Here is a 15,910-nt window from a genome sequence, read left to right as displayed (position 1 = left end):
CAGGCAGAAATATTAATTGGGTAACACTGAGAAAATCCAGACGTTAGTGTTAAGGTTGAACAGAATTATGGAGGATGTGAATGTGACTAGACAGGTACATATGAACAACAGGCACATACGTGTGTTATACTTAACATTGTTATGAAGAGAAATATAAAAAGATTCTGCCTTAAACCAGTTTACATGTGTCAGTTCTTTTCCCTTTACCTTGTGTAATTTCACTGGAAAACAGTGGCTTGCAGATTTTTTTCCTGTCACTAGTAACGAATATTTGAGTCACCAAGGTGTTATTACCATAATTTGTAACTCTACTTATAATATAGATATAATGCAACTGTCTGCTATGTTACCATGAAATATTCTTGATGGTATAGGCTTAAGTGGAAACAAAAGCTTCATGTTTCTCTTTGTGAGTGTGTTTCCTTCCAAAGGATCTGTTCCCAAACTCTTCTTGTATTTTTAATTTAATAAAATATGATTTGATTAATACTGTTTGAGCAGGTAGTCAAGGGCTACAATTTTGAAGGAAGATTGCCATCTTACTATTTTTAAGATGAATTCATCCACTGCGTTCATCAGGTGTTCAAACATTTGTACCCAGACTGGATTTAAAGGGAGCGATAACATGACTGATTACTTCTGTGTATGATTTGCGTCAGTTTTTGAAAACTGTATTGTGGAATAAAGAAGTACGTATGAGTACAAATGTCTTTCTAGCTGATGTGATTACACCTCTTCCCATCAGCTGTGAATATAGTCTAATGCATTAGCATCATGTGGTCCTATGGGTTATATGAAAATAAAAGCATTTTTCTGCACAAAATGCTGTATTTTTAGAATCAAGCCTCTCCAAGTTTGAGAAACATATTACAACTTTTTATAAAAGCACATTCCTTCACTGTTTTGTTACAGAGCTAACAGCAGGTAGTGCTGTTCACAGTGTTGGCCCAGATGTGTTTCAAACTCTCCAGTGCTTTCAATGCCAAAACTTTGATGAACACTTGTATGTTTGAAAAGTGTTGTAAGAGAGAAATTTGTGGAGGTGCTGAAGTCTCTAATAACATCTTGGGACAGCATTAGTGAAACACAATTAATGTTCATATAGTAAACAAACCTTTTGTGACTTAGGATTTGTATATTTCTCAATTTAATGCTTGGTGCGTTTTCTGGTCTGTCTCATACTAATGCAAATAGCAATCAGAAATCTGAGCTTCATGCATTCCGTTTTAAAGGTGCTTCTTTTTTTAAGGCTAATTGATATGAAATAAAACTTCACACTTATTCAGGTGATTTTGCAGTACATTTTAAAGCTGTAATTATTTTTAAATGTTCTTAATTAGAATCTTAGTATTGAAATTATCGCTTGCAGCATGAATATGTTGATAACCAAGTACTTAAGCTATTTGAATTAATTAAGAGCGTTATTTCCAATGGATTCTTGATCAATTGATTATATAAGTTTCTCAGCTGTGTCTCTGCCATGGTTGTGATCTGGCTATGCGAAAATGTAGTTTAGCAGAAAAGGTGGATTCTAGGTGTTTGTTCAGTCAGCTAGTGCACAGTGTACTTTCTACAAGATCCCAAAGATTTGGTCTTGTCTGCCTTCCTTTCCTTTTGCAAGAAGAAGATAATCTTTTTGAATGACTGTATGCACCTTTGACCTGCTTTCACACCTTTCAGTGACATCATTAGGAGGAAGCCTTGGCTGTGCAACATGTGTCTTCCACACAACTTCAGGTCTTCCACACAACTTCAGCACTGGGAACATTTCTACACTTTGGTTTTAGTAGCTGATGGTCCCATCTAAGAACTCCCCTGATGCTGGTGAAAGCTATGCGTATAGAACAGATGCAACAGGAGTCCCACTCTTCCAGCTCCTCTGGAGAATAATTACATGAACTTGGTACAGAAATCAGCCAGTCAGTTAACCCCTCGTGGTTTTGTTTTTCCGTTGGGTAATGTATAGTATGTGTACTGGGTAGTCCCAGTAGGAGAAGTGTCACTGATTTTCTGTCTTGCAGGTGGTTCCTGGATAAAAGCGGAGCATTTTTTTACTAGATAGGAAAGGTGAAAAATGCTTGTAATGAACTTTTATAGTTATAAAGCAAGACGTTATCTTTTTCATTATTCCCAGGTGGTCACTGAAATCACTGAGACAATTAGCACAGACTTCACAGGTCCTAAAACTACCACCTATACTGTTGAGCATGAAAAACCTTCTGTTGAGGATGCAGCACCTCCAGTCAGAAAGAAGACAATACGGACAAAAGTGGACCCATCTAAGTTTTTGACACCTTATCTGCAACACAGTAAAAAAATGAAGGACCTATTCAGTGAGGTAAATTGTGTTCCTTAGGAAAGAAAAGATATGGGACAAACTTGAAAAATATTTAATAGGTGATATTGCGAACCTTTATGCTACTATTTTGTCTCCTGTACTTCATTTAATGATGTGTATTAATGTTATTTGTCTGAAAGAATCCTTTGAATTAGGCCCTTTCTTGCCCGTTTCCTGCTTAAGTGCATTAGGTAATCATTAGGCACAAAAAGTGGATTGAGGCAGGTGGCTGTCAGAGATGTTGTTAATAGGACTCTTGCATTGTCTGACTTGAATTTCCAAGTGAAGGAAGATAATAGAGACTAATGTCTATCCGATAGCAAATCTCAATATTTTTTAGAACAGTATATTTCCCTATATATCCAAGAAAAATCCTTATGCACAATATATAGCAACAAGCACCAACCTGAATTCCTGGTGTGGCATACCAAATTCCAGTAGACTGATACTGTACGATGTTGTGAAAAGGGTAAATGACTGCTCTGCACAGATGTAGAAATTATCAGATCCCTTCTCCTAAATTTTTATCTACACTACCTACGAGCATTCACTGTTAAAAGGCTATGTGAGGTCATAGGTCTAGGACTGCTACCGTCAGGCACACATTTTCCTTATCTTTGGTCACTGAAACAACTGTAAAATTATCAATACTAAGCTCCTAAGGAGAATATAATCACTTAGGGGTGATCTAAACCAGGCTAAAGTTAGAAATGGATTTTTTCTTGTGTCAGATGGAGGAAGGTCAGTTGGCTAAAATAAGCATAACTGCAAATGTAATTGAGTGCTGAAAACAGTAATTGCTCCATACATTTCTGTGATACCGGAGCTGTAGGATATGTCTTAATTATATTTGTCATTACTTTCTTTCAGAACAAATACAAAGAAAAATTTATAAAAGAAAAAGGAAAGCCATATGCTTCTACAACTGATACCCCAGAAATTCGGAGAATCAAGAAAGTGCAAGACCAGCTTAGTGAGGTAAGTAACAATTGCATAAGAAAAAATATTTATTGAGTAGTAAAGGAGAAAATTAAGTCACAATTTTAAATGTTAGATAAGAAGTGATAATTTTTTATGGTATTGTGATAAGGCAATCTGAATTTAGCAGGAACTTTATCAGATTACAAGAGCAAGTAATACAGAGTATATGACAGAATTGAATTCTATGATGTAGGTTGGAATTTTGGCTTTTCAGGAAGGGAGATGTGATGGTTCCTTTCTAGCTGAATAATAGCCCTGCTTCATTGTGCCTAAAGGGGTTTGAGAATTTCTGATCAGAAGTTACAGGCACAGGAGATGATGGTGATACCACTGAAATTAAAGATTCCAAACACTTTGTCCTGCAGTCATCATTAATGATGTGCCTGATGAATTTTTGTTGAGGTTGTGTACTAGGTAAATAACCCTAGAATTTTGTTTTAAAATGTTTTTAAACATTTTTGTTTTTATAAAGCAGCTTAAAATCTGTTGCCTAAAGACATCCTGGAAAAAAGATGCTTAGATTTTCCAAGTGTTGCAAAATGAACTTCTGTACATCTGGTCATTTACTTTGGGATTTTCCAAGATGTGTTGTCCCTTCTGTGTGAATCCCACTCTTAGTGATCTGCCTTTGAAAGCTAGCGTAAGTGCACTTGCCTCACAGATGCAGTGCCTCTAGTCCTGGAAGCTAGCTCATCCTCCCCTCTTTCTTTTAAGCAGCTCTAGTCTACTTTCCAACAATGCACCTCACAGCTTCAGGGAAACTGAAATCCACCTACAAAAGCTTCTTAATTCTTGGTACAGTAAATGAGGAGAGTTGAGTCCCTAAGAATGAGAACCTCTAAAGCTGAGAGGGTAGTCACCTAAACTAACCTAACCAGTGTTAAGGAGAAGAGTGCATTAAATTCTGCTCCACTCCTGACTCAGGATACACTGAGGAATGTGATGCAGCTATCTATGCACTAATGCTAACTGAGCCTACTGTCAAGCTGGGAGCAGTTATAACTGCATTAGGATCATTTTGTGCCCAAGCTCCTGGTTTGCCATGGTGATGTGGCTGTATTGGTTTTGGAACTACAGCTAGTGTTTACATGGCGATGGGCTGTGAAATTGAGATATACTGCATAGCATGAGGATCTATCTCATCATACAGGGTGGAAGTACTCTTAGAAAGAACTCTGTGATTACAGAAGGGCACTACCTCTAACTTCTCTTGAAACCATCTCGAAGCTGCATTTATTTCTAAATCCATTTGTTTCTATAGCCTTCATTTCTAAAGAGCAACTAGTCCTAAATACTTTATTAAATTCAGGTTTTGAACGTTTACAGTATGAAGTGTCAAAATGTCAATACCCAGCTTTTTTTTCAAAAAAAAAAGTAGGTCAGTTTTTGGTGAAGGAATAAATGTGTTTTCTTGTGCATTGATCTAGGTTAAATACCGCATGGCCGGTGAAGCTGCCAGAACTATTTGCCATGTTGATGAAAAGGCCAAGGATATAGAACATGCAAAGAAGGTGTCACAGCAAGTGAGCAAGGTGAGCAAGTTCTGATTTTCTGGAAGCCTTGTCAACATTAGCAGATCATGATGTTGCTGATATGAACAAGTTCTGAGCACAGAGCACTAAATCAATGTTTATAGAATGGTTTAGAAGTGCAGGGAGAGATAGCAGAGAAGTTGAGAGGACAAGTGTGTGCATGCATATATATATATATAAAAAAAAATCTTAAATGTTTCCAGTTGATGTCTTCAAATGTCACTGGTTTGAGACTTTCACTTTCAAAATATCTTTAAAGCAGGTATTTTACTCACAAAAATAAATATTTTACTAATGATAGTGTAACTGACATGCTGATCTTTCTTTCCAGGTATTATATAAACAGAACTGGGAGGAGAATAAGGACAAGTACCTGCTGCCTCCAGATGCTCCAGAGCTTGTTAATGCAATAAAAAACACAGCAATGTTCAGTAAGGTAAGAAAAAAAAAATATCGCAGATCTAGGCAGCTGAAGTGCAAGAAGCATTCCAAGTCAGAGATTAATTCATAATGAGTATTCTGGCATTTCTGGTTTTCAGAAACTCTATACTGAAGACTGGGAAGGAGACAAAACATTATTCTATCCATACAATGACAGTCCGGAGCTCAGAAGGGTGGCACAGGCTCAAAAGACTCTGAGTGATGTAAGTATCAAAGCCTAATTGACAGTTGGGTCACTCTTACAATTTAACTTGGTGGATTTCCACGTTATAAAAACCTCATAATGGAACAGAAAATACAAATGCATAGGTATGCACTGATAGTTAGCTCTGATAATAGTGCTATTTCAATAGAAAAATACGTACTGTATATTCAAGTATAAATGTGTTGCAAATTTGATGCCGGATTACGAATGAATGAAATAATTTTTATTGAAGATCTTCTAAGGTAATCAGTAAGAAGACCTCGAGTATCTCTAAAAATATGTGGAGAAACTCTGAGGGCTGGCTGTAAGCCCAGTTCACTCTTGTGGGTCTACAAATCTGTCTTTCTGAAACAGTGATAAGAAAAGTGGGGAACTTGTCTGGCTGTATGGATTTGCTGATACTTAGATACGTAGAACTCCCCAACCAAGAATTTCAGGTCTCTCTTAAGATTTCAGTGAATTTTGCAGATGTCCAGAAGTTCTCTAGTCCATGTTTACCAGGAGCAACAGAGTAATATACTTGAAGATCTCCCCAGGGAACTGATTCTTTTTCACTGTCTCTTGATAAGAGACTTCTCAGTAGTCCTCCAGAATACATTGATTGAAAGAGTTTATACTGCAGTAGCTGTAGACAGAACTACTTTCTTTAATGTTGGTGTTAGCAGAGTTAAGAGTAAATGCTTTGATGCTTAAGTTGGTAGTTACTGTAAATGTTTACTTCTTTCATATTTTCAGATTGTCTACAAAAAAGGACATGATGAACGAAAATCTAAATATACTTCTCTGCCAGATCCACCTGATGTAGAACAAGCCAAGAAAGTGACAAGGCAGCTGAGCGATGTGAGTAGAATGCAGTGTTCTTTCTGTAGAAACCTCAATTTTGGAGTTAGAGAGGCAAAAAGGCTCTTAAAGGAAGTGAAATCAAAATAAAAGACCAGAACTCATATGAAGGCCTCTTTGATTTCCAGTGGTAGAAGTAAGTTCCTTTTTTCCTCAAGCGTCTCGGAGAAAATCCTGCCCAGTCACAGCAGAAAGGCAAAACTTTATTCTTGTCAGTGAATTTAGTTTTTACAAAACATTTCTGCTTCTACCATACACACATTACTTGCTATTCTCCGGCTTTTTTTTTCTGTCTCCTGCTTTACAACAACCATTTTGCTATTCTCTTAAATGTAAACAATGACATGTAAATACATATCTGGCTTTGGAGAGAGTTACTTGCATACAAGGAATAACTCTATTTAGCTGAAAAGTTACCTAGGTCAACTGTGCAGAATACATTCTAAATGTTCATTTCAGTGTCAAACCATTGTACATGTACATATCCCAAGCATTCCTAGGTTCATGGATGCCAATCAGTGGAAGCGTCTGACAACTTAGATCACCATTTCCTGATTTGCATTCCAAATTAACAAGTAACATGCAACATTAAATTAAATTAAAACTGTGTGGCATTATTAACAAAGACTCTGGCACCAGTCCTTGTCAATGGATTTTAGGCATACTTAGAATAAAACACAGCTGAGGAATGCAGGAAGTGAATTGAAATACAGGAAGACCAACTTTTGCTGAAGAAACTGGAACTATGTTGCATAATCTTGTCAGCAGAAGTAGGATTTTAACTCAATTCAGAATTTAGCTATTATGAAGAGGACAGCCGTTGTTTTATTGCTGTGTGTTGAAAATTACCTAATGTTTAAAATTAGAGAGTCACAGTATTTACTTATGGTTGCAAAACCACTAAGAAAGTATTGTAGTGAACCCATTTGGGAAGTGAAAGAAGGTACTATATCATTTAGGGAAAAATTCTTTAATCTTATTGTTCCATAGCTCAGTTGTCATCAAGAAAATTTTTAGACATGTTAAAAGCAAGTTCAGTATCATAATTCTTTGAAATGAATAAATTAGTAAACTATATAGGTATCTCCAAAGCAATAAAATGTAGACATTTTAAAGGTTATTTTTGACATGTATGTTCTTTTATCAATGTGGTACCAATTAAAAGGGCATTGGAGATGTTGTATTTTTTGTCCTAAGCAATGCTACTGTGGCTGAAAATGCCAAAACTCAGGAAGATGTTTTGTTATTAGACAGGCAGGATCTGTCTGTTTAAACAGTTAATAGTTGATTCCTGTGTGCTTGCATAGTTTAATAGAAATCACATATACCAAGAAATCCATGTATTAAAAGGGTTTGCTTTATAACAAGTTTCAGCAGCAATAACAATAAATTCTGGCTTAACCAAAAGGTGATACTACTTTCCAATATTATGTGACCAATAAGAAAACAGAACTCAAGGAATATGTTAGTGATGTGTCATAGAGAGATTTTCTTATTCCTAACTGTCTTCTAGAAGAGATGATGTTTTTAGAAGAGATCACCTATTTGTCTTTTTTTGGTCAGGGAAGGTACTAAGAGAAATAACTGATTGCTGAAGTGATCAGGCCAAATCATATTTGAGGTGTTGTTGACAATAACTGATGAAGTGGTTATAAGGCAGATGTAAAATGTGAAGCAACTTTAAAAAGAAGACTTTTGAAAACAAATCTGTCAAGTGAAAATTGAGCTGTATCTTGGGGATTGAATTTTTAAAATTATTTTGTTACAGATTGTTTACCACAAGGACTATAAAGACAATATAAAAGGCAAATGGAGTCAAACTCCATGCTATGATGTTGCAATTGCGAAAATGAATGCAGAAAATATAAGTATGGTAAGTGAATTCTTCAGAAAGTCTTGAAAAGAACAGCTTTATCCTCTGTTTATGTTAACATGGAAAATACTGCTTAATTTTGCCTGCTCCATTTGTGGTATTTCTCTTTTCCTAAATAAGCTACTTCATGGATGTCTGATTTATAATGTAAGTGCATTTGATACATTGTTATCTGTTTGTCTCTGTTCCTAACAGAGAAAATACCAGGAAGACTTTGAAAGTGTAAAAGACCAAATCTACTTTATGCAGACTGAAACTCCAGAGTATGAAGCTAATAAGCGAGTGTCAGATAATGTCAGTAAGGTATGTTATGTGTGCTCCTATTTGTTTAGCTTGAGTATAGTTCTCAAGCCAGGCCAGTTTATGCTGAAACTGTTTTGTCAAGTGTCAAAAATGTTTTCTTACATGTAAAAGATGTATTCTTGTGTGCTTGCCCCTAGGAAGCTTTTAACAACTCCTAGCCATGCTTATGATCGTCCACAATGAAGTAGAATTTGCTTTCAGTGAAGTAGAATTTGCTTCATTGTTTGTTCTGATTATGTTACGTGTCTGATTTTTAGTTGAAACAAATCAATACTGTTTATTGAGACCAGTTAAGCTAGCTGAATTTGGCTCTGTATTTTCCTGTTTATTTGTCCTTGCTCAGTGTATCTCAGTGTTGTGCTGACCTGTCTTTTGTTCAAAATACAGAATTTGTCTGGCTTCTGCATATTCTGCAATAGTATATGCATCAGCAAGGGCAATCTTATGCCATTAATTTTAAAAATGTGACTATTCTGAGGTATCAACTGATAGTTGAAAAATGCCAATGTTTGGAGAGGGAATTTAGAGGTGAGAACATCTGCTAAATAGCTCTCGCTTATCTTGTGACCCTGCCTCCCATCTCATCATGCATACACTCCTGTGGTCTGAGTGTCTTTTATGGTCCTTTGCCATTATGAGTAATAAGTAAAAAACAGGTGAAATTTTCGTGAAAACTTCAAGTTGATACAGGTTAGCGAGCGTTTGGCTTTTAATACTGATTTTTAAAACCTCACTCTTATTCTTTTTACTTTTTTTAAAGGTAAAATACAGAGCAGACTATGAAAAGAACAAAGCTATTGCAGATTATAATGTGCTTCCTGCTACAGAGAACCCATTGCTGAGGCAGTTAAAAGCTGCAGGAAATGCGCTGAGTGATGTAAGTATTATCAAAGTACAGCTGGATTATTTCAGTCATGTACTGACCAAATTCAGTTCTTCACAAGGCTTCTCCTTTGGATCTCTTAGTATATTCAGTTATATAGACCAACATTTGTTGTGAGATACCACTAACCGGAATGGTGTAGATAAGGAATCATTTCTCCACAGCAGAGTGTAACAATAGCTGTGGGATGTTATAGGGATAGCTAATTATTTTAAGGTTCATTTAGATCCCCATGGAAAATGGGTCACAAGATGACAGTTTTTCCCTTACTGCTTTAAGGAACTTCATCTGATGTCAATAATGATTAAATATGTGGTATTCATATTTATTATATACTGGTTACTGACTGTAATGACTTTCTTGATTTGTCTCTTCTTGCTGTTTTCATCTGTATGTGAAGAGATTGCATATTTCTCAGTGCCAGAAGTTCAAAAACCATCAGTCAGACCTTTCTGTCTTCCCTCACAAACCTAATAGTCACTAAAAAAAGTTTTTTTAAAAAAATCATTGGGAATAAGGTATCATCTGTTTTTCAGTCTTCTGGGAAAGCTTTTCTTCGCAATCATTTCACAATTCTACTCGTGATTTTTAAGTGAGTGAGTTGCAGTGAAATCCACTGCATTATCTGACGTTATTTTCTTTTGCAGAAATTATACAAAGAAGCCTATGAACAATCAAAAGGAACCAGCATGAATTACTGTGACACACCAAAGTTCCAGACTGATACTCTTCTGAAGAATTTTAGTGATGTATGTATTTCATTTATGTTACATTGTTCAGTACTGATACTCTTGATTACTTTTGTTTATCAACTTGTGATTATATTTCCAGGCAAAATATAAAGATGCATATCAAAAGAATATTTTAGGACACTATTTGGGCAGCTTTGAGGACCCACATCATACACACTGCATGCAAGTTGAAGCTATGAAGAGTGATGTAAGTGTGGTGATCATTCTGTTTTCACCATTTCAGAGAAAGCTCAATTATGGTTTCTTACTGAATGTTGATTTTATTCCTAGAAAAATTACAAAGCAGATTATGAGGAGGAAAAGACAAAATGCTACTTCCCTCAGACCATAACTCCAGAGTATGAAGCTATTAAGAAGTTAGAGCAGTGTAAAGATGTAAGTACAGGACAGTAGGGGTTATCAAGTGACCAACTACATGCAGAGTATCTGCTTCTGAGGCATGTAGAAATTTAGTGATTCCTGTTAACTTCGATGATTTTGAATTTGGCCATATTAGCATGTGTGCCTTTTGAAAACCATATTCATCTGTATTTTAGAGCCTTTTGTGACATCTAGTGATCAAGACAGATACAGCACAATCTGTTTTTTAACAAGTGAAAACATAAAATGAAGAATGAGTCTCAAGCATTTACCTGCTTAAATCAACATATTTTTACATTAATAATTTAAAAGTACTTTAGTTACTTCGGTAATACTAATTTTATTTACTTACTCAATACTTGGAAAATACTTCAAGCATATATTTGCATAAAAGATACTAAAATGCAGATACTATAATGTGTATAATATATACTATACATTATAATATTTATATACCTCTTAAAATATTTTATGTTCATACTTTAAAAATAATTCAAAAAATTATTTGCTCTCTGATGATGTTAAAAAGTAACGTGAGAACCATTGTGACAACAGTGTTTATCTGCGTGCATGCCATAATTGCTAACTATCCCCGGTAACACTACATTGCTATGTCTTACAAAGTAATTTGGCTTATATGCAATTTCTGCAAGTATGTTTATTGTCTTCCTTCAGCACACCTACAAAAAGCATCCTGATCAAACCAAATTTACTCAAGTGACTGACTCTCCAGTACAGAAGCAAGCGGAGATCAACAGCAAACAACTGAGTGATGTAAGTGAACTTAGAAAACATGTTACTGTACTCTGACATTATCAATTACTGCACTGTGGCCACCTTCACTTTATCATCCTATTTTATGAGGACTCCTGAAATGTGTAGGTGGACTATGTGCATACACACACACACAAGCACAAAACCAGTTGTGTGTATTCGCAGTTCTGTTCCAGTGGAGCATCACTTGGAAATCAGATTTCTTTTAGTTTTTCAATTGGCTGTTCACGTCAATTTTTAGTATGTATGTTTGTAATTTTGTTTATCTCCATCATTCTTAATGTATTCATCACACCAGTTAAATCAGCAGAGTTTAGAACATTCACTTGGCAAGGACTAGGATTTAATCTGTGTTTGTGAGGTAACACAAGATCTTTAAGTTGTGTCACTCAGCATTATTAAGCATTTACAACCTATAAATACTGGGCTGCTAAATTTCTTTATTTTTCTTTGCAGATAATATATAAGTCCAAAGGTCAGGAGATTATTCACAAGTACCACCTCCCTCCAGATGTGCCCCAGCTTATACAGGCTAAAGTTAATGCCTACAATATTAGTGATGTAAGTATATTTTGAATCTAGAGTTTTTGATTGAACTTACTATATGAAGCTTCTGTTAGCTAGAAACCGATCATTCAAAATACATCTTGTCTTCTAGAACTATTACAAAATGGGATTGGAAGAATTAAAATCAAAGGGCTATGATCTAAAAAGTGATGCTATTCCTATCCAAGCTGCCAAATCTGCTAGGCGGGCTGCCAGTGATGTAAGTATATCCTTATTAAAAGAACTGTTTACTTCAAAAGAGTTTACTTACAAAATGTTTGCAATCATGCTTATTAAGGATATTTGAAGGATAATTCTAATTGCCTTTTTTGTGTCTGTTACTAGATATATTTAAACAGTTATTTTTATTGGTGTTCCGTTGCTTCACTAATGCATTTGTATAATTACATTTAGAAAAGACTGATTCATTATGTAATTCTCTGTGAATAAATAGGCTGTCTTGCACTTCAGTATGGTTAAGGGAGATCATGAGGAGTAGGTCAGTAGTGACAGCTCCATGAACAGTGGACCCCTGAATTCTCTCTGTCCTTAGTTATCGGCCTGGTTGTAAATGAGATGGAAGACTCTAGGACATCACTCTAGGTTTTGGGTGGATTCTTGGGGATGGCCTCGCAGAAGTCCCTTAGTATTTTAAGACTCCTTTCCCCCTTATGATCAGTACAAGTGAAATAATGTTACTTTGAAAGCTAACTGATTCATGTAGCAGTGAAGTGTAAAGAGATATGTGTCTAGTTTTATTAAGATGAATGGTCACTGACTTAAATGTGAGGGATACTCTGTAGAAAACAAAGGGTAGTCTTTACTTTTAGTTTACTTATTGATAAATTACTACACTTAAGATATTATTCTCTGTGTTCTATTATATTCCAACAGGTTAACTATAAAAAAGACTATGAACTTGCCAAGGGTAAACTCGTTGGCTTCAAGAGCCTCCAAGATGATCCCAAACTCGTTCATTATATGAAGGTAGCCAAGATGCAGTCTGACCGAGAGTACAAGAAAGATTATGAGAAAACAAAAACTAAGTACAACATTCCAATGGATATGGTCAATGTTGTTGGTGCCAAGAAGGCTCAAGAAATTGCCAGCAATACTAATTACAAGAACCTCCTACACCACTATACTTATTTGCCAGATGCAATGAATGTGGAGCTGACAAAAAATATGATGGAAATTCAGAGTGATGTAAGTAAAACCTCCTGAGAACAGATATTTTTTTTTGAGATGCCTAAGCAAAAACCATGAAAACTCAGGAGAGGTCCCTGAATTGTTTTTTTTCTAATTCCTAACTTTTCAAACGTTGTTTTCACTTCTTTATTAGAATGCATACAAAGCAGAATATAACAACTGGATGAAAGGCATTGGTTGGATCCCCATTGGCTCACTAGAAGTAGAAAAAGCTAAAAAAGCTGGAGATGCCTTGAATGAAAAGAAATATCGTCAGCACCCAGACACCATTAAATTTACAAGTGTGGTAGACTCTCCGGTAATGGTCCAAGCCAAACAGAATTCAGTTCAACTCAATGATGTAAGTAGAGGAAAAAAATGGGTGTTATAGTAAAGTAGAGATGTATCCACTGAAGAGTTGAGCATTTTATTTGAAAATTTTTAAAGTGCTATTAGCCTAAAGTGTTTCTCTGTTGTCATTGTTTTGTACTCTGATTTTGCCTAAGTAATTTCCTGGTCTAAGTCTGCAAATGCCTGTGGAAATCATGTGGCTCTTTCAGTTCACATCAGCTGATCCTGTCCATTTATATTTTGAGTATATTTGAAATACATTTGATTTAAGAAATGTGAATTTTCGGGTTGGTTATTGATGTTTTACCACCTACAATAATGAATGGATTAGAGAATATTTGATGAATCACAATATGCCCTTCATTATAAACCAGCAAGCTTTATTTTATGTTACACTCTCCTACCATCCCTTATTATCCCACTCTTTCCAAAATGGGGTTTTATGTCCATTAAAGAGCTTTATTTTACTGAGTAAAAACCGCATAGAGCTTTTAGGATGTGTTCCTTCTATCAATAAGATCAATTCTGTATGAAAAGTGCAGCCTCAATCTTTATGAGATAGATGACCATGTACCTTCATTTTCAAAATCAAATATATACAGTGAGCTGGGGCTAGCTATACAAGGACAGATGAATTTATTTCTGTATTATGTATTTTACAGAAACTATACAGATCTTCTGGAGAGGAAGTTAAACATAAATATACTCTTACCCCAGATGTCCCACAGTTTATCCAAGCTAGATACAATGCAGCTAACGTCAGTGATGTAAGTGACTTCTTTACAATATGCTTTACACATTGTTAATGAATTTTTGAGTAATATGTTACGGATACACTCATATTGCAGATTCCTTTCAGTGATCTTCAGATCAATATAATCAACTTGTATCGCTATAGTTTTTCATTCTTGGCGTCATTTGAATTTCCAACCAGATACCATTTAATCATGTGATTATTTAATCAATTTAGTTAATAGATAAATCTGTTCTCATGAATGAAAACTGATAAATGTGTATGATCCCCACTGCATCTGCTTATAAAGAAGTACCTGGAGTAGCTTAGGAGTAGCTTTGACTTGCATATGGTTCATGTGATGACTAGGTTCTCTAGAATAATATGGCTTATCTTTTTTAGGTGTATTATAAACAAGACTATCATGATCTAATAGCTAAAGGAAACAATGTGTCACTTGATGCTATTCCAATTACTCAAGCCAAGGCTTCAAGAAACATTGCTAGTGATGTAAGTATCTATTCCAGGTATGCTTTTCTTAGGCATTAAGTAAAAATGTTTTCTGTTACAGGCCATATGGTAGACCTCATATGTTGCACAACTCTCACTAGAGTCTGTATTATGAGAAAGATTCTTAGTCTTTCCCAAAGGTTTGGTTTGTGCAGAACTTACTTCATGGTCATCTTGTTTGCTTTAGATAGGCAAATGCTATTGCACTGTGTTCTTAACCCACTTTTTGCAGAAGAAATGAAGTCAGTAGTTCTGGCTATCATTTTGTGATGTATTTCTGGAAAATACACTACTTCTTACAGACCACGAGGCAATATGTGCTAAGGGTTCTTTTGGCTATACAGTGGAGCATGCCTTACACATGAATCAGATAGACTTGTAGTGGAAATTGTATAAAGTGGGATATGTTTCAGTGGTTTCATGTAACTAGAGGAAGCTGTCCAGTCACACTGCCTTTGTTGGCTATTGCTTTTGCCTCAATTATGCTGGTATTTTTAATATACGTTTCCACGTGGGAATGCTTAGGAAAAATTCTCCCTTCCGTACAGGAGAAGCTAATGTTGATAAATCTTATTGTGGTGTGTATAACCTGTTGTGTACAGGCTTAGATGGTGGAGCAAGAAAAACTAAAGTAAGAACAGTTGCTAGGTGTACCATTTAGAAGAGTTTGTCTTTCTGAACTGTTTGAAGCTTTTTTTTCCAGTGGAGGTCATGAGAGCTTTTCTTTTCTTTTTCATTACTGTGGACATCAGTAGCCATGCCACAGTACATTTGATCTCTTTCCTCTGTTTCTAGTATAAATATAAAGAAGCATATGAAAAGGCTAAAGGAAAACAGTTTGGCTTCAGAAGCCTGCAAGATGACCCTAAGCTTGTCCACTACATGAATGTAGCAAAGATTCAGTCTGAGCGTGAGTACAAGAAAGACTACGAGAAGACCAAGACTAACTATCATACACCTCCTGACATGTACAGTATCCAGGCTGCTAAACAGTCTCAGGATATAGCTTCTAATGCCCACTACAAAAATTTGATCCATCACTACACTTACCTGCCAGATGCCATGGATGTTGAGCTTGCAAAGAACATGATGCAAATTCAGAGTGATGTAAGTATTTCAGTGACTGCAATTTCATGGATGTTTTCCTGCACTCTGTGAAAATAAAATGTGATTTTATATTCAGGGAAAATTGCCATTACTGTATGGGAATGGTCTGGTGTTTTTATGTCTTGGGGAAGATCATTATCAGTTGTTGGTGGCATTTAGAAATATCAAATTCCGGGTGAGTTCAGCTCAACAG

General features: G+C 35.7%; 1 protein-coding gene across 35 annotated transcripts in view; it reads left to right on the top strand.

Moving 5' to 3' along the window:
* NEB (nebulin) overlaps window positions 1–15,910 on the top strand; it is a 134,089-nt gene that overhangs the window by 8,473 nt on the left and 109,706 nt on the right. For all 35 annotated transcript variants that reach the window (XM_080400031.1, XM_080400034.1, XM_080400010.1 and 32 more), the window contains 20 exons: window positions 2,135–2,338; window positions 3,209–3,316; window positions 4,747–4,851; window positions 5,183–5,287; window positions 5,391–5,495; window positions 6,233–6,337; window positions 8,106–8,210; window positions 8,406–8,513; window positions 9,274–9,390; window positions 10,044–10,145; window positions 10,228–10,335; window positions 10,419–10,523; window positions 11,184–11,282; window positions 11,739–11,843; window positions 11,941–12,048; window positions 12,723–13,034; window positions 13,171–13,377; window positions 14,030–14,134; window positions 14,503–14,610; window positions 15,406–15,717. In XM_080400031.1, coding sequence (XP_080256157.1) covers window positions 2,135–2,338; window positions 3,209–3,316; window positions 4,747–4,851; window positions 5,183–5,287; window positions 5,391–5,495; window positions 6,233–6,337; window positions 8,106–8,210; window positions 8,406–8,513; window positions 9,274–9,390; window positions 10,044–10,145; window positions 10,228–10,335; window positions 10,419–10,523; window positions 11,184–11,282; window positions 11,739–11,843; window positions 11,941–12,048; window positions 12,723–13,034; window positions 13,171–13,377; window positions 14,030–14,134; window positions 14,503–14,610; window positions 15,406–15,717 — 2,733 coding nt within the window. The remainder of the gene's footprint in view (window positions 1–2,134; window positions 2,339–3,208; window positions 3,317–4,746; window positions 4,852–5,182; window positions 5,288–5,390; window positions 5,496–6,232; window positions 6,338–8,105; window positions 8,211–8,405; window positions 8,514–9,273; window positions 9,391–10,043; window positions 10,146–10,227; window positions 10,336–10,418; window positions 10,524–11,183; window positions 11,283–11,738; window positions 11,844–11,940; window positions 12,049–12,722; window positions 13,035–13,170; window positions 13,378–14,029; window positions 14,135–14,502; window positions 14,611–15,405; window positions 15,718–15,910) is intronic.

Source organism: Falco punctatus (genome assembly GCF_963210335.1).
Source record: "Falco punctatus genome assembly, chromosome: 8".
In the NCBI taxonomy this organism is placed as follows: domain Eukaryota; kingdom Metazoa; phylum Chordata; class Aves; order Falconiformes; family Falconidae; genus Falco; species Falco punctatus.
This window is presented reverse-complemented; position numbering and strand designations above follow the sequence as displayed.